The sequence below is a fragment of the Athene cunicularia genome (genome assembly GCF_003259725.1).
Source record: "Athene cunicularia isolate RWA chromosome 23 unlocalized genomic scaffold, athCun1 chr23_part1, whole genome shotgun sequence".
Taxonomy (NCBI): Eukaryota; Metazoa; Chordata; class Aves; order Strigiformes; family Strigidae; genus Athene; species Athene cunicularia.
In genome coordinates, this window is record NW_020799130.1 from 2,548,256 (window position 1) to 2,567,019 (window position 18,764).

An 18,764-nucleotide genomic window follows, 5' to 3' on the forward strand; every position below is an offset into this window, starting at 1 on the left:
ATTGTCCTTTCTAACAGGAGATAGGGAAGCTGATTCAAATAATCTTTTTCTAGAAGAGAACTAGCTTTTGCCAGACACAGTTGGGCCTGCAGAGAGTCTGATGTGTCCCCTTCCACCACCGCAGCAAAGCTGCCTAATTCTGCGAGTGTAATAGGTGCTGTTAGGATTCCAACTACGCGGTTCCATACTTCAGGATTTAATGTGGAGATTTATTTACAGCAGTTCAGCACCACCTGCTGGCATGACTTTTTTTTTTTTTTCCCCTCTTTAAAAGTCTAGGTGTGCTGGTTGTTTTTAATTGATATACTTTCCTAGGTGTCCTTTGAACAGTCAGAATTTTTTCTACATTAAATACAACCCGCTGCAGGTATTTTGGACCTTTTATATAAGATAGAGGAGGAATGTCACTTCAAAATTAGGACACTTAAATCTCCAAATGAAATCACGTAGATCACCATTATCTCCTGCCACCCTACAAAGAGATAGTATTTTAGCTAGCAGCTCCACTCATTTATCTATTTAGCTCGTACAGCACCTAACACATGTATCACCCTTAACAGCTGACTCCCAGCATTCCTGGAGAGACTTTCAACCCCTACAACCCTTTCTCCTCAACAGCTAGTTCTTTTTTCTTGGCATGCAGGTATTTCTCTGTCTCACCATCTTCAAGTCAAAACAGAGGCTGACATTCCTCACAATTATTCCCTTCAATTTATGACTTGAATTGGCCAATTCCTTAGTTACTTCCACAGGGATTATGGTTTTCAAGGGACTTTTGCCAGCCGATGACACGTATCCACTTGACCACACTTTTCTTGCTTTAAATATCAATGATGACAAAGACTTCTGGCTTTTCCTCTTCACAGATCTGCATTGCTGAGTAAGTTATGGCTTTGACCTCTGTGCCCTAAAGAGAAAAGACACAAAAGCATGGACTCTCTAAATTACATCCCTTGCACCAATTTATGGTAATACACAGCACTTAGCACCTTCTACAAATGCTATCCCCCAAAAGCTGCATTTGTTACACAGGACTCATCACCTTCTACAAATGCTATCCAGTTTAATAGTTTTTCTCCCCCAAAAGCTGCAACTGTATTTGTTCTGCTGAATAAGAAACGTGACATATTAATGGCAAGGACTTGGCCTGGCCAAGTAGTGAATAACTAATTCTTCCCTTATTTTATTGCCTCTCGAATAGTACAAATTCCTCCTCTTAGCTCTGACAGAACATAAACATTTGCTATGCTAATACTGACACAGCTAAAGAGCTGGTGGAGAGATAAGGATTTGCTTCTAGCAATCCTTTAGCAAAAAAAAAAAAAAAAAAAGGTGATAATACTGTGAAACCCAAACCCACATACACATCCCGAATATAGATTGGTTTAATGAGTTATCAGCACCACAAAAAGGAAGCCAACTGTTTTGCTAGTGCTGAGGAAGCATCAGATGGTCAGGTCAACAGTTTCGGGAATGCATTCACCAAAAAAAAGCAAAAAGTGATACCAGACATGTTTATACTTGGATCTCTTGAGAACTTTATTAAAGACATCACACCTGCCCATCCTACCCCTAAAATGTAAAAGATGTACAGAAGAACCATTGCATACCTGAGGGTGTTTGGGTAAAGAAAACTCTTCTCCCCACCTTTAGAGGCAAAAAGAAGAGAGGTGGTTAGAATTTTGGTAATATTTCCTAAATATTATGATAAAATGTGATTTACATTTAAAGCCCCAAAGGAAGAAAATAAGAAGCCCACAATCCACTTCACAGAAAGCATCGGTGAACTCCAGCACATCACAGTATTTCAGACTGATTGCTCTGAAGGCAGTATGTGCATTTTCCGTGAAGATATTCATTACTCAGTTGATCATTTAAGCTCACCCAATTGATCTTATTTTGAACTGCATTCGGTCAATGTAAAGCACTTTCACCTCCTGCAGAAAAAGCAAGAGGAGAAATATGTCAGTAACATCTTCTATCTTCAGGCAGAAATTCTCAGTAAATCCCATTTACAAGACTTATATTCCACCGTTTAGATGGAATCGGAGAGAATCGGAGCATCCTGAAAGAGATACCCTGCTACTTGGAACGGAAGGCAGCAGAGCTGCCCCTACCACGTACCAACAGATAATAATTGGTTTTGGTAACAAAGCTTGACAATCTGTTTCTCAAGACTTTCTGCCCTGCTCTTTTCAATTCTCCATGTGTAGTGCTGAAGTGATCTGTTCTGCCCATTTTTTTCCCTAAGTATCACTGCATTCAGAGCTAATTTTATCAGAGAATAGCCCTGACTTACAAATGGAGAAAGATCAAAACAGAACACTTACCCTGGGTATAAAGAACTCATTAGCACTGAATTTATACAGCCACTCATCCAAGAAGTGGAAGAGAAGAGACAACATGTCATGTCCTGCATGGATGAAGCAGAGACGATAGTCAGTGGATTGTCTCAGCAAGAACACCCAAATGTTTTTAAGAATACGTCAGATGTACAGCTTCTGCACTATTAGAAGATTCAGATTAGTGATACTGAATTAGATTTTAATTAACTGCAACACTACGTGTCAAGATTCAGAATTTTGGTACCCTTCTCCCTCAGGGTTCATACAGTTCCAATATAAAAACTCAACGCAGCTTTACCTTCTGCCTCTACCTCTACTGTATCAACAGGTTCCACGGTCTCTGTATCGGTCATGTAGCCAAACATGGCCATGACGCACTGCTCAAATGCTTCTTCCAAAGTGTCTCCCCAGGCATGTAGCCTAAAAAGATATGAGATAATTCACCAGACCATCACAAAACAAAAAGTCCCAAAATACTATGCAGGTGAGCAATCAGAACACGAGAATCAATGCAGGGGAAGTGAATGAACAAGACGACTAGCTCTTCTACACCTATGCATTTGGGCAGATCAGAGAGATTTTCATTCTTGAGGTTTGTGAGAAGAGTTTCTTGGGAGAATACGGAAATTCAATGTTTTACCAGACAACAAGGAAGTTCTTTCCTAATATGGCTAACTGATGTCTATAAAAAAATGGACTAATCAGAAAAAATTTGGTTTAAGGGGAAAGAGGTTAAAAGAGGAGATTTCAAAACATATTTCCAAATAACAGAGGCGTAATGAGAAGCACGATAGGAATATTACAGTAGAAAAGAAACCAAACATGTGGTCCTATGCTCTCCCAAGAGCAGAAACAAAGTAGACCATCAAAAAATCCCATTGTGTGACATTTCATAGTTCCATAATGTGTACATCTACAACGAGTCTTTGACAGTTACTCCAGATTTATAGCAGTGTAAGAAATAATCAATCTGTCATACTGAGAAATCCCAGCTGCCCATACTTACTGCACATCTGCTGTGTGATCCAAATCTGAGAAGGAAAAAGAAAAGACATGACATCACCAAACATATTTTAAAAATCTGGATTTAAAAAAAAAGAAAATCAGATATTGTTGTTATAACAAGAACTTTTCGCCTTCATTTTCAGATGTGAACCGGTGATAATCTATTTTCTAGCATATTAGAAAAAGTTAGCACAGGTGGAATCTTGGATTATTTCTGCCAAGTGGAAAACCAGTGTTTAATGTAATTATATCAGTGCCTTACGTGTACACTACTCTGTGCAAGGTATGGCTGTTGTAACACAACAGGCTTCTACAAGTTAACTGCAATAAAAAGACACTTCAACCAGGAGTAAAGAATTTTTGCTGAAGTCTGCAGGACTGAAAACCATTCATGCTGAGGATGAGATCTGCAAATATTTCCAGCTCAGTGAAGAAATATACCTGTCCACACCCAAAAATATCCATTATGCAAAAAGGATAACTAAAAAAAAAGTAATACAAAATAGAAGGCAATCTTCATTAATAAGGTGGGATTAACATCCCAAGCATGTATCAAGTTTTACATGAACGTCATTTATATTCATTCAGAGGAATGAGAGAAATGCAAAATTATATCAGGTTGGCAGAAACGAAGCTAACCTGGGATGTAAAATAAACGCCACACCACGATTGCTCTAACTGAAAGACTGTTCTGATGCTGTTTAGATCGTTCGCCCACTATTAATGGATTCTCAACAACAGTCTCTAAAGCAAACAAATTCCAGTGGGTGTAAAAGAATAAAACCTCTTCCAGTTATGGAAAGAGCGTGACTATTGTAATATGTCACCATATTTCTGCACTGCTATCAAATAAAGATCTGAACACATCCTAAAAATATATATATTCAAAGAGAGTAATAGACACTGTCCTACAGACAGGCACGGCTGAAATAGAAAACAGACACACGGAATGGTCTCCTGTGAGTGCCTTAAGCTAGCCCTTGGGCTGCCACCCACTTGCTTGACACGTTCTTAGAAGACATTCCAGGGGTGGGTAAAGGGAGAGATAATCATCTTTAAGTAGTGCATGTAGGAGGAAAAAAAACACCACACAGAAGACCAATACACTCCTGAACGTCTCTCCCTATATAAGAGAGAGAAAAATGTAGTGCCTTGTTAAGAAATAGCACGGAAGGGGAAAGTTTTCCAGGTGAGACAATTTATTTCTATCATGATTTCTTTAGCACACGTAACAAGAAAGGCATTTATCTGTGACAAAGAAAACTGTAGACATCTTGTCTCTATTAATTCAACTACAGACACATCTTACAGTCTGAATACATACGATACCGGCACATTAAGAAACCCCACATGTGCCTAAAAAGCATATCCTGCTCTCCTCCTCCCCTCCCTCCCTCCCCCATTCCGGTTTTTGCCTCCACAGTAGCCTGTGACACCAGTCCTCGGAATTCTATTATGCTGCTTCTGTTGGGATGATGGAATGTGACGTAGTTAATACTAATGCCCAGCTTACATCCAGAAATGAGGATTAGCATGTGCAGCAGAGGATTTTTAGTCATCTAGCAACTGCTTCAGCATAGTCACAACAGCAAACCAGGGTGTGATGTAGTTGGCTCTCTATTCAGTTGCCCACTCAGTGCTGTGTGTATGTCGTAAATATATTCATACAGGCTAATTGTATGCGTTTTTTTAAAAAAAAACCTTTAGCAGCCTTTGATGATGCAGTGGAAGAACGCGTGATCAATGAAGAATATAAAATATGGAAAAAGAATACTCCCTTCTTATATGATTTGGTAATGACCCATGCTCTGGAATGGCCGAGCTTGACTGCTCAGTGGCTTCCTGATGTAACAAGGTAAACTGATCCTTTTGCTTTTTTTCCTAAAAGCAGAATAAATAGTAAATCTGGGATCACTTTTTGTTGAAGTAAGGCAGTGTGTGATTCCTTTCTGTCTTAAATCACTTTTTGTTACCCTTTCCTTGCCAGCAGCAAGTTGAGGACTATGAACACTAGAGAGATAACACAGACATTTTTAATTTGGGAAAATGACTTCTATTACTGAGAAGATATTTTCACACACTTGATTTCCATGGTTTTTTTTTCTTCCAGCTTTCCCTTCCTCTTTAGTAAGCAAAAAAACTCCTCAAAAATAGAACTAGATACAATTTCTGTATAGCCACCATTTTGTCCTAAGCTTCCATAACAATGTTCTGCTTGCAGTAAATGTTTATGCCCCTCAGATTTGTACTCAGGAGGAGCTGCTGAGGTCCCTTAAAGGAAGGCACAGGAACGGTGGCCTGTCAGAGTGTTGTGCTGTGAGAATTTTAGGTTGAGATCTTGAGTAGTGATAAGAGATTTCCTCTGGAGGAAGCGAGTTTGCTGTTGGAGCAGGAGAACAACGATAACTTTAAAGAGTGTTATTAGTGTTAGAAGCTGACATCAAGAAATGTAGTCAGCTCAGTATTTGTGTAAAACCCCTTTTGTTTCTCTTGTAACTCTCTTCCCTTGCAGGCCTGAAGGCAAAGATTTCAGTATTCACCGGTTAGTCTTGGGGACCCATACTTCAGATGAACAAAATCATCTTGTGATAGCTAGCGTGCAGTTGCCTAATGATGATGCACAATTTGATGCTTCACACTATGATAGTGAGAAAGGAGGTAAGGGACCAAAATTGTGGATCGGGGGGGACTTTTAACTGTGTTTAACTTCCCTTCTCAAAAGAATATTTGTCTTTCCTTAACCTTCAGGCAGGAAAATTCAGATATTGCTTCTAAACGAATCAATTTGTTTCCAAGTGGTGCCCTTAATAAACAAATGGCATGTTTTTTGAATTGTGTGTAATGTCTTAATAATATGAAAAAAGAAGCTGGCAGGCTTGTTGCAAAAGTATGTGTGTAGGGGGCAAACCTCACCCCTCCCTATTTCTCATCAGGAGTTGACACTGAATGTCATGGAATACTGCTTATTGGTATTTTTATTATCATTTTTGCCTTATATAAACTCTTCCAGTGAGAAAGTCATTCATGTAAAACAATATTTTATTTCAGAGGAGTGTAACATTTCAAATGTTCTTCTCTTGTCTGAATTGTGCTGCCTGATAGTTGTGCCAGCCCCTCTTGGATAAAAAGATTATTGTGTTTTGTTCAGTACATCAGTCTTGGATTCGATGCTTTCTGTAATCTTAGTTGGCTGTCAGCGTTGCTGCAAGTTAGACATTTCTTTTTTACTTGGTTCAATCAATCTTTCTACCTGGTAAAAGTCCTTAATGATCCAGTGTTTGCTCTTTTTGCTAGAAGCCTACATTGTGCAATTAGAAGCCCAAAGATCAGAATACTGAGAGTTATTAATGAACACACTGTTGGCTAATAAATACTTTGATTCTATTCTAACATTTCTCAAAAATCTACTACTCCAATTTAAAACCACAGAAAACCCCTGTTTTTGGCAGAGTGGTGCTGTGGAATTTTGTGAAATACTGGGTTACTGTGACGTTACTTACAAAGGTGAGGTAACTTTAGCAAGTTATATTACAGTCCTGTATCTTAAACACGGTGCAGCACTTGGTTTTCACCAGAACTTTGTCTATTCTGCAATGCTGATTTTTGTTACATTTGAAAATGCAGTTACAGCACAACTGTTTCAAATGTACAACACGTTTTCGTTACAGATAAGAGTTTTAGATATAAATTTGGGGCTTGTGTTGTTGAATTTGAAATAGTGAAAATTTTTTTGGGAGAAATGGTCTTTACTTAGCCAAAGCCCTGGTATTTTGGTGTTACAAATACAGATGTTTAAAACAACATGCCATTTGAAAACTGGATTCTTTCAGTTACAGTTGTTCTTGTGACTATCTTTCAAAAGAAGTGCTTGGCAGTACCAGTCATTGACTCTGGATCTTTGTGTCTCGGTCTGAAACTCGCTTCCTATTATTATTCCAGAGTTTGGAGGCTTTGGGTCAGTTAGTGGAAAAATTGAAATTGAAATCAAGATAAATCACGAGGGAGAAGTGAACAGAGCACGTTACATGCCACAGAACCCATGTATCATCGCTACGAAGACTCCATCCAGTGATGTCCTTGTCTTTGATTACACCAAACACCCTTCTAAACCAGGTGTCTGCTTCTTTGTCATGTCTGTGCCTCAGAGATCAGCCGGCCCTTCCTTAAGAGAAGGTTGATGTAGTGAAAAAGAGGTTAAAAAGCTTTGTGGGTTGCATCTCATATGTGATTTTAGGTGAAAGTAGGTATTTAGCGTAGAAGGGTATTTTAGATGAAGCTTAAACATATGTATCAGTAGAAAGAAAGGTGTAGGGGTTTTTTCTTGTGCTGTTTTACTGCATGTTTTGTCACGTCAGTGTATGTGTTGGTATTTGGGGTGGTGGAAGGTGGCATTTTGGAGACTGTAGGATTTGCTGGGTAGCTGAGCTGTTGTCCTGATATCCTGTGAGGATGTTAACAGTCATTTACTGATGAACTCATCCAGATTAAGTGACTAGTCCTGCCACTAGTGGGGGGATCAGAAGTGCCTTTCTCACTTTCAAAGTACAGTTGGAGATGATGAGAGGGAGAAAAAAAAAAATTACACCAGCAAAGTGTTTAGGAAGAGGTTTTTTGAACAGTAACTGAGATGATTCCTCCAGCCAGCCAGACCAGGTGCCTCATGCCAAAGCGTGGGGGTGACTATTGGGCTGCTTTGACTCTTCAGCAGGTACTGTAGCACTGATTTAGAATGGACCACTGCTAGGCCATCCAGCTGGAAAGAAAAAAAAAAAAGGCAGCTCAAAAATCTGCAATGTTGTTTTACTAAGCTGAGATGACAAACTGCTCTGTGTTGTCTCAGTGCATTCTGTTTTAATGAGGTGATTCTTCAGTTGGGGAAAACGCTCAAAAGGATAGGGAGAGGTCCTGCTGAAAACGTCAAAGCAGAGTTTAGTAAAGCCCGGTAAAACATAATGGCAGGTATTCCAGGATGTGCTGGAAATGGTACTAGGCACTGGAGTTCTTACACCCCCTCTTTACAGACCCTTCTGGAGAGTGTAACCCTGATCTGCGTCTTCGTGGGCACCAGAAGGAAGGTTATGGGCTGTCATGGAACCCAAACCTGAGTGGGCATTTGCTTAGTGCTTCTGATGATCATGTGAGTACTTCAAATATAGCTGGGGTACAATCTGTACTTTGTATCCCTTGGCAAAGGTCAAAAATCTTTTTTTTTTTTTTGCGAGGGGGGAGGTAAAGCGAATGTCTGTTTAAAGATGCAACTTTTAAAAAATTTTTCTTTTTTTTTAAAGACCATTTGCTTGTGGGATATTAGTGCTGTACCAAAAGAAGGCAAAGTGGTGGATGCAAAGACCATCTTCACAGGGCATACAGCAGTAGTGGAAGATGTATCTTGGCATCTGCTCCATGAATCTCTTTTTGGATCTGTTGCTGATGATCAGAAGCTCATGATGTAAGTGGGGCAGTGTCTTCAGAAATGGGATGCTTCTGTCCCTCTTGCTTTCCCATCTGGTCCTTAGTCCCTCAGTAAAATGGGAGATAAACCTTTTGTCTCAAGTCTATGTTTTCCCCTTGCAGTTGGGATACTCGGTCAAACAACACCTCCAAACCTAGTCATTCAGTGGATGCTCACACAGCTGAAGTCAACTGCCTCTCTTTCAATCCCTATAGTGAGTTTATTCTGGCTACAGGATCAGCTGACAAGGTCTGTCTACCTTGAACATACTTGTTCAGTTTCTGATGTTTAAATGTGGATGTATGTATTTGTTACTTCAACAAAAATATTTTTATCTTTTTTCCCTAGACTGTTGCTCTATGGGACTTGAGGAACTTAAAACTGAAGTTGCACTCCTTCGAGTCACATAAAGATGAAATATTTCAGGTATAACAAAACGTCTTTTATGTGCATAGACTTAGTTCTGCTTAGCTGTTTGGAAAAAAATGGAAAACATTCTTTTCCGCTCTACTTTTTTATTAAATGTACTTGCGCTTAAAAACTCGATATATTCTTTTCTCTCATCTGCTTATAATTTTCTGGCTTATTGTTGTGGAGCTGTATAGCACTGTGTGGGGTAGAGCTCCGGTTCAGATAAGAATGTCCAGAAAGCCAGGGGCAGAACATAACAAGGAAATGGTTGAGCGCTTTAGCCACAACAGGAGGGTGAAATGCTAGCAGTACAGAGTCAATGTAAATTATTCATGCAGCAGATTGAAGCAGGGAGGCACAATGAAATGGCTGCAGTGTTTTTTATCTTCTCAGCTTGGTCCTGTAGGAAGGCTTTAGCCAGTACCTGTTAGAGGGGATCACTGGAGCAGCCTGTAACAACGAAAAATTGCTAATTTTGGGGGTGTAAATATAGAATGTTAACGTCACAGGTAGCATGTGCTTATCAGATACAATATTTCCAACTCATTCCTTAGAAGAAAAACAGGTAGAGAATTTTTTGTGGAGGGATTACGAGTTAAGACAGTGGTTACCTCTAAATAAAATTGCACACGGAATCTTGAAACCTCAGGTTAGTGGGCAGAATTAAACGTTCTTTTCTAATCCTGTGATCCTATTAAGTGGTATGTTTTGGAGAGATTTATCTCCAGTGGAAGCAGTAAATGTGAGCTTTCAGGCAGAGAAGCTTAATTACAGTGATTTCTTTTCCATGGGTAAACTGTGCCTACTGCTTACGGAATCCGTAGTTTGTATTTGTGCAATCCTTATTAAGATAAGGAGTAGCTAATATCCTTGAGAGCTGTTTGCACTTCGTAACACATGGCCTTTGTTAGAGGAGAGGTTACACGTGGTACCTTTTGGGTGCTCAGATGCCTTCTTAGTGTTACGGATGTTCACAGACCCACCTCCCGTGTTAGGGTGTTATTATTGGGCATATCCATATTTTAAGCGAATACCAATTTGAATTCTCAGAGTTTTCGTGATACAAAATGCGGTGGTGTTTGTTGTGAATGTCATGTTACAGCTTAAAACTAACATCCTTTCTGAATTCCTTGTCTGTAGGTTCAGTGGTCTCCCCATAATGAAACTATATTGGCCTCCAGTGGCACTGACCGCAGGCTAAATGTTTGGGACTTGAGGTAAACCTCAAATTAGTCACGTTGTCCTGACAAAATACTATTGATGAATTGCATCACACTTTAAAAAAACCCAAGCAAACCGACCTCCCACCTCTTCACTTTTCCCCCCTTTTCTTTTTACAGTAAAATTGGAGAAGAACAATCCCCCGAAGATGCTGAGGATGGTCCCCCAGAACTGCTGGTAAGTCTTTTGAGTCTCGTTGATGGTTTTGACTTAATCATTCATCTCTGTGATGTAGACTTGAACACATTCCCCTTTTTGTTTCCCCAACACTAGTTTATTCATGGTGGTCATACTGCAAAGATATCTGATTTCTCCTGGAATCCCAATGAACCCTGGGTAATTTGTTCTGTATCAGAAGATAATATCATGCAAGTCTGGCAAATGGTAAGTTGTTTGGGAAGGTGCAGGACGTGGCAGATGAGAGATGGTGCTGAACTGCCTGGATTTCAGCGTTCCTGGTTTTATTTACAGCTCTTGGAATTACTTTGTTAGCACTGCTTACATCTCAACGGGATAATGAAATCCACTTTAGGTTTGGTCGAAACAATAGCTTACAAATACTCAGAAGCTGGTTTGTGTTTCTCATGATTTTTTTTTAAAAAAAAAGGGAAGTACTGGTGTAGAAGCAAATTTTTCCCTTCTGTGTTTGAATGAAAACAATGTGTCTGAGAACCAAAGATGAAATTGAGGTTTCTGTTAGTTATTGTCTTAAAGAATTAAATCTTTGCAAAGGATATAAATGTCCTCCTGAGGATGGAGGGGGGGGGTGGTGAATAGGAAAAGTCTGCTGGCCCTAAATTACCAGCTGTTGAAGGTTTTGGAAGACAATCTGGTATTGTTTGAATAACCTTTGACAAGACCATACTCTTCATTTTTGTTTATGGATAAATTGGCTCACAGGGGCTTTGTTCTTAGCAGCCTTCCCTGTAGTTCTTTTGAAAGATGCTGCAAGGTAGAGGCTCCACTAAATGTATGCAAAATAGTCTGTTAATTACAGTAAGTCTTGCGGTGGTCTCTAACAAGGCAGGTTTCCATAAGCTGCAGTACCTTACAGGGTACTTCAGAAATGTTTTGGAGACCTGGCTGTTAGGAAAAAGGTTGTTTGCGTTTCTTCTTCCATGTTAAATGGCCTTGAGGGATCAGGGGTGGGCGATGCACATCTGCAGATAAAAAAACTGCCAGAACTTTCTGAAGCGTTCTGGCAGGTGAAATCCTGCTCAGCGTGGTGGTGAATGCTTCTTCACTTCCTCCACCTCTCTCCTGCAGGCGGAGAACATATATAATGATGAAGACCCTGAGGGAAGTGTGGATCCAGAAGGTCAAGGATCCTAGATGACAACCTTTTCCTGTTTTTAGTCTTTTTCCTTCTCTTTCCTCTAAACCCTGATATTGACTTAACACTGGTTTTGAGACACACGTAGACTTTGTGTTCAGCCATCCTTCTGTAGATACCATCAACAGGCTTTTTAACCCAGACAGTGAGTACTCCCTAAGGAAAGGGCTTAGCCCAGCTCAGATGGTACCGTGCCGTAGCTCCTCGCCCAGATTTCCTACAGCAACCTCTCGGTGTAGGGCTGGCTGTCCCATTTTAGCTGCCTTCATCGCGCAGAGCAAACTTACGGTTTGTGTTGGTTTTTTTTTTTTTTTTTTTTCTTTAGCTTGCTACAGCTGCGGGCTTTTGCCTAATTTAAACAAAAGTTAAGTTAAATTGGTAGAGCTACCAGAGTGTGCTTGAACCAGTGGAGAAGGTACAAGTGTTAATCCACTGGCGGTTCAGAAATGGAGCGTGGAAGGTCTTGTCCTCTTCAGTACAACTCAGAAGTCTTGGGATTCCTTTAGTTAATCTGTACCTTGTGGTTTTTTCTGCTTCTGCAGATACAAAACAGACTTTCAGATTCTGACTTGAACTGAAACTGGGTTTCTTCCTCTAGGTTTTTTTTTTGTCTCTACTGGTAATTCTGGGTTTTTCATTCCTTCCTTCCTTTCCCTTTTCTCCCGTTTGCTGGGTGACAGCAGTTTGGATTCGTTAGCTATTCCTGCAGAGCATTGTTCACCTTCCATGTATTTTGCTCTATTGTGTGTTTCTTGAGCTGTGTTTTCACATATATTTCTTTCCTTTCTGTGAAATGGTTTTTAAAACTTGGGGCCACCAAGTTGTAAAGGTGTATGTTTTTACCAACTGATGTACCACAGATGGCATGCCCAGTAACCCAAAACAGCATTGGTAGCTGGTATCTGTAAAGCAATTTAAATGTGGATGAACTACTTTTTTTAGGAGTTAGTCCTTGACCACTAGTTCCTGCACATCTTCCACTAGGGTGTCCTGTTCCACCAGCAACCTGTTACTCTCCATGCTCCTCATGACTAATTGCGTGTAAGTGCTTCAGATGGAATAAATTTTTTCTACGTAAACGCCGTGTAACTTTGTGAGTTCTGTACCGATGTTCTCCTTCTGCATTAACTGCTTTCTGGAGAGTAAACTGTATCTTTTCAGAAAGCAGAGAAAAGAATTCTCTACCCGTGTGTCCTATGAGACTTAAGTGCTGTTATAGATACTCCTTAGTTTGTAACATGTGGGTGATTCTCCCCCTTTTGTTTCTGCTGCTTTTTGTGAAATGAGTACTTGATATCCCCGAGCAGTCAATGCACTGAAATGTGCCAGGTTTTAAGTCTGCCTTGAGCCCTTGCCACAGAACTTTTTTATTTTTTTTATTAGTCTGCAGCATAGATAGTTTGATACAAGTACTTCAGTTTGACGCACAGGCTTGTTCTTTTCTCTTTGAGACACAGCTTTGAGAATTAAAAGGATCCTTCAACTCTGACCTTTATTTTCAGTGTGAGACTTTATATAAAGTGGAAACCTATTATCCACAAACTAGTTCCTGTGGCCCACGGTGGAGCATAGACTCATTGAGGCTGGAAGGGACCTTTAAGCATGTTGCAATACAGCAGAGACCCTTGAAATACAAAAGAAAATCCTGTTAAAAGGATGAAGCTTCTCTTGCATGTAAACTTTAAAAATCAACCCCCCTAACCCTGGCTTCCAGAACAACTTTCTGTGCAGGCTTATCCAACCCACCTATGGACCAAGACGAGATACATTTTTATCCAAACACAGCAAAACATACATCTGTTATTCTTCATGTGTCCATGGTTCAGTGCAAGTATTATTTTCTCTGCTCCTCTGTGGAAAAGCAGTTTTGCTACATGGTTAACAGCAGCACCTTGAGAAATACACCCAGGCAAAGGATTGTCTGGTATTCCCAGCTTCAGGCAGCTGCGGTGCCTCGGGCAGGATAAGCAACAGGAGGAGACGTCCCTGGCAGATGCCTCTGTCCTTTTGTTTTTGCTACAGTGAGGAAAAGTCCATCGGTCCTAGCAGTCCTGCTCTGCTTTTTCATCCGATTTGCAAAGGTGGCCGTAGATTTCTAAGCAACTCCTGTATGGGTAGAAAGTAAGTTTAGGCTACTGAATATTTACATGAAGTACTCTGGCTGGAGAAAAGGGGGAAGGGGGACATTTCTGCTATTTCTGAAAAACATTCTTTTCTATTTCTGAAAAACATTCTTTTCACAGTATGGAAGAAAAGCGATTAGGAAACAAACTGGCTCACAACCTGGTCTTGTGAGCGTGCGGACCTAGCCCAGCCCTTGCGAACCCTTGGCAAACGCTAGCTATAACGGAAGGGAATGTCATTTTTGGTGTGAGCGACGGGAGACAGCAGCTCAGAGCTGAGCTTAACTCTGAGGTCCCCGGTGCAAACATGAAATTTAATGAGGTGTCCTGGCACACGAGAAGCCTCGCACGCTATCGCTTCCAGGGAGGGCAAGCTGTAGATTGCCTGGAGTTAAGACTGTGCTGCTGCACTCAGGCTTAAATCTTGCTCTGTGATTTAGACCTGTGATTTAGGACGCCAAGCAGCGAAGATGGGAGGGTTGCTTGGATCTGGTCTGAAAATTGTAAATGTGGTTTCTTGTTAATACGTCTTGGAATGGTTGGTGACGTGACAGGCTGAAATGGAGATCTCTTCCCCCTGTGCTTACCGTGCTAAAGTCTCACCTGGATAAAAGAAAACTTACTTATGGTAGGGCATAGCCTCCTGTGGGGCACTTGCATGAGGAGGTATGCGTGGAGAAGGGGGGGAAAAAAAGAATACTAAAGTAACAGTGAAGCTACAGAAAATGGTTAAAAGTGTGTACAGCTGAGATTGGAGTGGAGTTTAATGCAAAGGTTGGTGAGTAAAAGTTCCCCAGCTTAAGGACGTTCTCTGGAGCTTTAAAAAATCTTTTGTCACAAGACCCGAGCGAAACCAGCAGCAGTGGTAAGCAGAGGATAGTTCTCACTCACTGAGAGCATCCACAGTGGTGCTTCCCAAACCTAAACCTCGCTTTCCACACGCTCCTAAGGAAACCAGCACTTTGGTTTAAGTTGCCATGCCTGCTTCTTGCAAAGCAACCTCCGCTCCTCGTGTACGGGATTTGCCACCAAATTTGGCAAAAGATCTGGAGCTCCTGCTGTGCTGCCCCGCCAAACCCCTTGCTCACACGCCGGCCATGAGCCCAGGGACCAGGAGCCTTCCTCCTCCACCATCCTTCTCCTCCCAGCCCCTCCCCACCGCAGAGACGAGACACAAACGGACTTGTAGATGGAGAGCTCCTGGTGGAGGCTGGTCCTCAGCTCCTCCAGTTCCTGATTCTTGCGCTGCTGGAGCTGGACCCCGTTCTTCAGCTCCTTCAGCCTGTCTTCCAGCTCCTCAACCTGCTCCTGGGGAGTAAGAAGATGAAGAGTGGATTAGCTGGGGGAGGAAGGCTGCCTGTCTCAGTGCCCACGCTTTTATGGGGGATCTGCCTCTTTGGACAAAGCGCAGCCAAGCTGATGGCTGTCTCGCCACTATCTCAAAAAATCTCTGCAAAAAAAGCTTTGTTTTATTACAGAGGTGGGAGCTTGGGCTGGGATGTGATGCTTTGGGTCCTTAGGCTTCTCTCGGCTCGTTGCCTTTATCCCCTAGTCTACTTTGTGTGTGTTTTGACAAGCTGTCAGAACTGTATAAACTATTATGAGTCAGGAGAAGACAAACAAGGATTTGGGGAAAAAGAAAATGTGGAGGCACGTCAGGGATGCCCCAAAGTCCTGTCCTCCAAGGCAGGGCAGACCCTGAAATCCAAGACGAGCAGTGTCACGGCACTGGTGGCCCGGTCCCCAGCTCAGCAGGGAGGAGAAGCGATGGAGGGGGCTGCCAGCTTCCAGAAGCTGCTCAGAGCCAGGCTGGGAGGAGGCAGCAATTACGAGCCGAGAAGAGGGAGTGTTGAAATGGGGGAGATTAATTGCGGAGCCTCTTTGCCAAATGTGCTCTTGTAGATATTGAATTGCCTTGTCCCTCAGGACAAGGTGCCGGCAGGGGATGCCTGGAGCAGCCAGAAATAACCCTCCTGGGAGGCAGCCCAGCCCCTGGGCTGCAGGGACGGGAGGTGAGACCCTTCCTGGCTGTGGGAAGGGCAGGATCTGCCTCTGCTCCTTTTCGTTAAAACTGACTTTTCCAAGCACCTGAGCTCAGCCCCCATGCCGGCACAAACTGCAGGAAACGTGCGGTGCCTGTGCTCAGCAGCATCGCTCAGCTCTGCCGCGGGCCTGCTCTGGGGAGGAAAACCCCCCATCCCTTCTGCCTCATCCCTGCTCGCTGGCGCCGTTTCCAAGGGGTGGATCAAACCCAAGTGACAATATAGTCAGGAGAAAGCTTTCTTCTGGAAGCTCATTCAGGGAAGTTGCAGCACTTTGCTAGCGCATCCCTGTAATCTCGGGTTTGCCCTACGCCCAGGGGCTGCTGTGCCAGGGCAGGGGATGCTTCTGACTTCAATCCTTACCCTCCTCGTCCACCTCACACCCCTTGGCCCTGCGAGCAAGATCTTCAGCATTTACATTTCACCAGCTGCAAAGCCCAACTCCCACTCTCTAAACAAGAGGGTGTGAGAGGTGCCCAGCCCGGGCACGTACCCGGTACTGCCCAACCTCTTCATCCCGCTTCTGCCTGACGAGGACAATCTGCTCCTCCAGGCTCCGGTTCTGCAGCCGCAGCCGGCTGACCTCCCCCTGCAAGGGCCGCAGGGCTTCCTTCATCCCCTGGATCTCTCCCTGCATCTCCTGCAGCGCCTTCACCCCCGCCTCACGTCTCTCCAGCAGCCGCAGCAGTTGGGGCTCGTAGTGCTCCTCCAAACCCCGCCGGCTCTCCGCCACGAAGCTCTCGAACTCCATGGAGAGCCGACGGCTCTCCTGCAGGTACAGGTTATCCTGACGACACAGTGGAGTCTCCAAGCGTTGCCTCAAGACCTCCTTCTCTTTCTCGCAGGTCTCCTTCAGCCGGGACAGTTCGCCGGAGAGCTGCCCAGCCTGGGTCTCCAGCTCGCCCTGGTAAGCAGCGTGCTGGGAGAGGTCGTGCCGCCGGCTCTCCAGCTGGTACTGGCAAGCCACGCACTCCTTCGTCACCTTGAACAGCTTCTGCTTGATCTGCCGGATCTCATCCTTCAGGTTGTCCCTCTCCAGCTCCACCTTGGCCAGCAGCCGGCAGGCCGCCTGGATCTCCTCGTGGGCATGGCGGATCTCCTGCAGCGCCGGCTCCCGGAGCTGGGCGAGCTCCGCGATCAGGCTGTCTCTCTCTTGCTCCAGCTGCTCGACAGCTTCGATGCACTCTTGGAAGTAGTCACCCAGCTCTTCGAGGGTCAGGCACTGACGCTCCGGGTCATCCGCGTCCAGGGGGCTGCCTGCCCCCTCCGCGTCCATGTCCAGTGGGATTCCTGCCCCATCTGTGTCCATGTACAGTGGGATCCCTATTCCCTCTGCATCCAGGTCCAGCGGGATCCCTGCCCCATCCACATCCAGTGGGAACCCTACTCCGTCTGCATCCACGTCCAGCGGGATCCTTGCCCCATCCACATCCAGCGGGATCTCTACTCCATCTGCATCCTCGTCCAGTGGGATCCCTGTCCCACCTTCATCCACGTCCAGCGGGATTCCTGCCACGTCCACATCCAGTGGGATCCCAGCCCCGGCCACATCCTCATCCAGCTGAAGCCCTGGCATGTTTAACTCCAAGGAAGCATCCCTGCTGTCTGGCTGCGGCTCCCGGCAGGCGTCTGGGCTGCCCCCGTGCAGGGGTGTCACCCCCACACCCTCTGCTGGGTCTAACAGGCTGCGTGGAAGGTCCGGGTGCGGAGCAGCACCCGCAGCCGCTCCCTGCGGGGCTGAGGATGCTCCGGCTTCATCCTCCTGCAGCTCCGGAGGGGGCTCGGGCTCTGCCATCAGGTCCCTGGAAAGGAGAGGAGACATGAACCAGAGCAATGAGTGTAACCGGTCTCAGCCCTTCCCCTCTGCCCCGCGGGAGGCGGGTGCCCCGCAGCAGGCGGAGCTGGGGGTGCTCTCGCTGCGGCCCTGCTGCTGTGACTGTCCCCGTGTCACCCTCCGGCTCTGCAAACTGGGCAGGGCTGCGCTTGTGCTCTGATGACGACTGGGACTCAAACTGCCAGCTTCTGCCAAAACAAGGGAAGAAAACCCTCTTACAGTGACTGACTGCCACGGAGAAAGAACGAGGGATACAAACCTGGCCCCCAAACCCGAGAGCTACCCCAGTGCTGACAGGAGCTGCCACCGTGCTGCGGCCGGTCTCCCCCGGCAGCACTGGTGTGACTGGTGTGGGCACTCCCAGCCAAACTTGCTGGGATTTTAGCAGTGTGCCATAACCTCAGAGCAAGGGAACGTGCTGCTGAAGCGCAGGCAGGCTCCGAGATGGCTGAGATGGAGGAAAAGCACCACACGTACAGTGCCCGAGCGAGCGGCAGCTCCTGCAGCCGGAGCCGGGCGAGCTCCGCTCTGCAGAGTCATCCGCTCCCGTCACTATCCCCAGCGCCGGTTCCTCCAGCCGCCGCCACCGAACACTCGCGTCTCACATTTTTACCCCGGGTGCTGTTTAGGGGAGGATGGAGACGACACCCCTCGGGGACGAGCCGGGCTTTTTCCTGCCGCTTCCAGGAGCCGGGGCCGGTGGCTTGGGTGGGAGGATGCTCTCACCTCCCGGCCACGCCGCTGAGCTCATGTCTAGTCATCCCCCGAGGAATGAGGCAGGCTGGCACTCGCGGGCAGCCCTCGGCTCGCAGCAACGGCTTTAAGGAAAGAACTGATTTTCACTGATACTTTCTCTCCTAATAAGGTAGTTTTCGGCAGCGATGACACATCACAGCCTCGGACTCAACGGCCGGAGAAGGGGCAGCGCCTGGAAAGGTGGGGAAAGGGCCCCGTTTCTTTTTTTCTTGCCCTCCGCCGGTGCCAGCGCTTCTCTCTTA

The 18,764-nt window shown here is 44.7% G+C and overlaps 3 protein-coding genes across 4 annotated transcripts; 1 reads left to right on the forward strand and 2 right to left on the reverse strand.

The window, feature by feature from the left end:
* Positions 1-263: 263 nt before the first annotated feature.
* Positions 264-3,439, reverse strand: ZBTB8OS (zinc finger and BTB domain containing 8 opposite strand). Its single transcript, XM_026863421.1, has 6 exons — positions 3,352-3,439; positions 2,644-2,765; positions 2,331-2,413; positions 1,885-1,937; positions 1,611-1,647; positions 264-907 (listed from the first exon to the last, which is right to left on the reverse strand). Exons 2-6 carry the CDS (start codon positions 2,714-2,716, stop codon positions 821-823), a joined length of 333 nt encoding a protein of 110 aa, XP_026719222.1. The 5' UTR covers positions 2,717-2,765; positions 3,352-3,439; the 3' UTR covers positions 264-820.
* Positions 3,440-5,034: 1,595 nt separating this feature from the next.
* Positions 5,035-12,846, forward strand: RBBP4 (RB binding protein 4, chromatin remodeling factor). Its single transcript, XM_026863352.1, has 11 exons — positions 5,035-5,205; positions 5,863-6,008; positions 7,290-7,463; positions 8,372-8,487; positions 8,639-8,799; positions 8,925-9,051; positions 9,151-9,228; positions 10,354-10,430; positions 10,554-10,611; positions 10,708-10,818; positions 11,701-12,846. The coding sequence occupies exons 1-11, from the start codon at positions 5,147-5,149 to the stop codon at positions 11,764-11,766; spliced, it is 1,173 nt and encodes a 390-aa protein (XP_026719153.1). The 5' UTR covers positions 5,035-5,146; the 3' UTR covers positions 11,767-12,846.
* On the reverse strand, positions 12,377-17,730 carry SYNC (syncoilin, intermediate filament protein). 2 transcript variants are annotated; one of them, XM_026863351.1, is made up of 4 exons: positions 17,315-17,730; positions 16,426-17,254; positions 15,074-15,198; positions 12,377-13,873 (listed from the first exon to the last, which is right to left on the reverse strand). In XM_026863351.1, exons 1-4 carry the CDS (start codon positions 17,725-17,727, stop codon positions 13,810-13,812), a joined length of 1,431 nt encoding a protein of 476 aa, XP_026719152.1. In that variant the 5' UTR covers positions 17,728-17,730; the 3' UTR covers positions 12,377-13,809. The 2 variants fall into 2 exon arrangements, with proteins under 2 accessions (XP_026719152.1, XP_026719151.1); XM_026863350.1 differs by having other exon boundaries at positions 16,426-17,730.
* Between the last annotated feature and the right edge of the window lie 1,034 nt (positions 17,731-18,764).

Coding starts and splice junctions, on each gene's coding strand:
- ZBTB8OS (XM_026863421.1), bottom strand. CDS start 2,716: ATGGCCATGTTTGGCTACATGACCGATACAGAGACCGTGGAACCTGTT. Junction 1,938..2,330: donor ATGAGTTCTTTATACCCAGG/GTAAGTGTTCTG, acceptor CTTTTTCTGCAG/GAGGTGAAAGTGCTTTACAT. Junction 1,648..1,884: donor TTCAAAATAAGATCAATTGG/GTGAGCTTAAAT, acceptor TTGCCTCTAAAG/GTGGGGAGAAGAGTTTTCTT.
- RBBP4 (XM_026863352.1), top strand. CDS start 5,147: ATGACCCATGCTCTGGAATGGCCGAGCTTGACTGCTCAGTGGCTTCCT. Junction 8,488..8,638: donor TTAGTGCTTCTGATGATCAT/GTGAGTACTTCA, acceptor TTTTTTTTAAAG/ACCATTTGCTTGTGGGATAT. Junction 9,052..9,150: donor CTACAGGATCAGCTGACAAG/GTCTGTCTACCT, acceptor TTTTTTCCCTAG/ACTGTTGCTCTATGGGACTT.
- SYNC (XM_026863350.1), bottom strand. CDS start 17,727: ATGGCAGAGCCCGAGCCCCCTCCGGAGCTGCAGGAGGATGAAGCCGGA. Junction 15,199..16,425: donor AAGAGGTTGGGCAGTACCGG/GTACGTGCCCGG, acceptor CTTACTCCCCAG/GAGCAGGTTGAGGAGCTGGA. Junction 13,874..15,073: donor CAGGAGCTCTCCATCTACAA/GTCCGTTTGTGT, acceptor CTACCCATACAG/GAGTTGCTTAGAAATCTACG.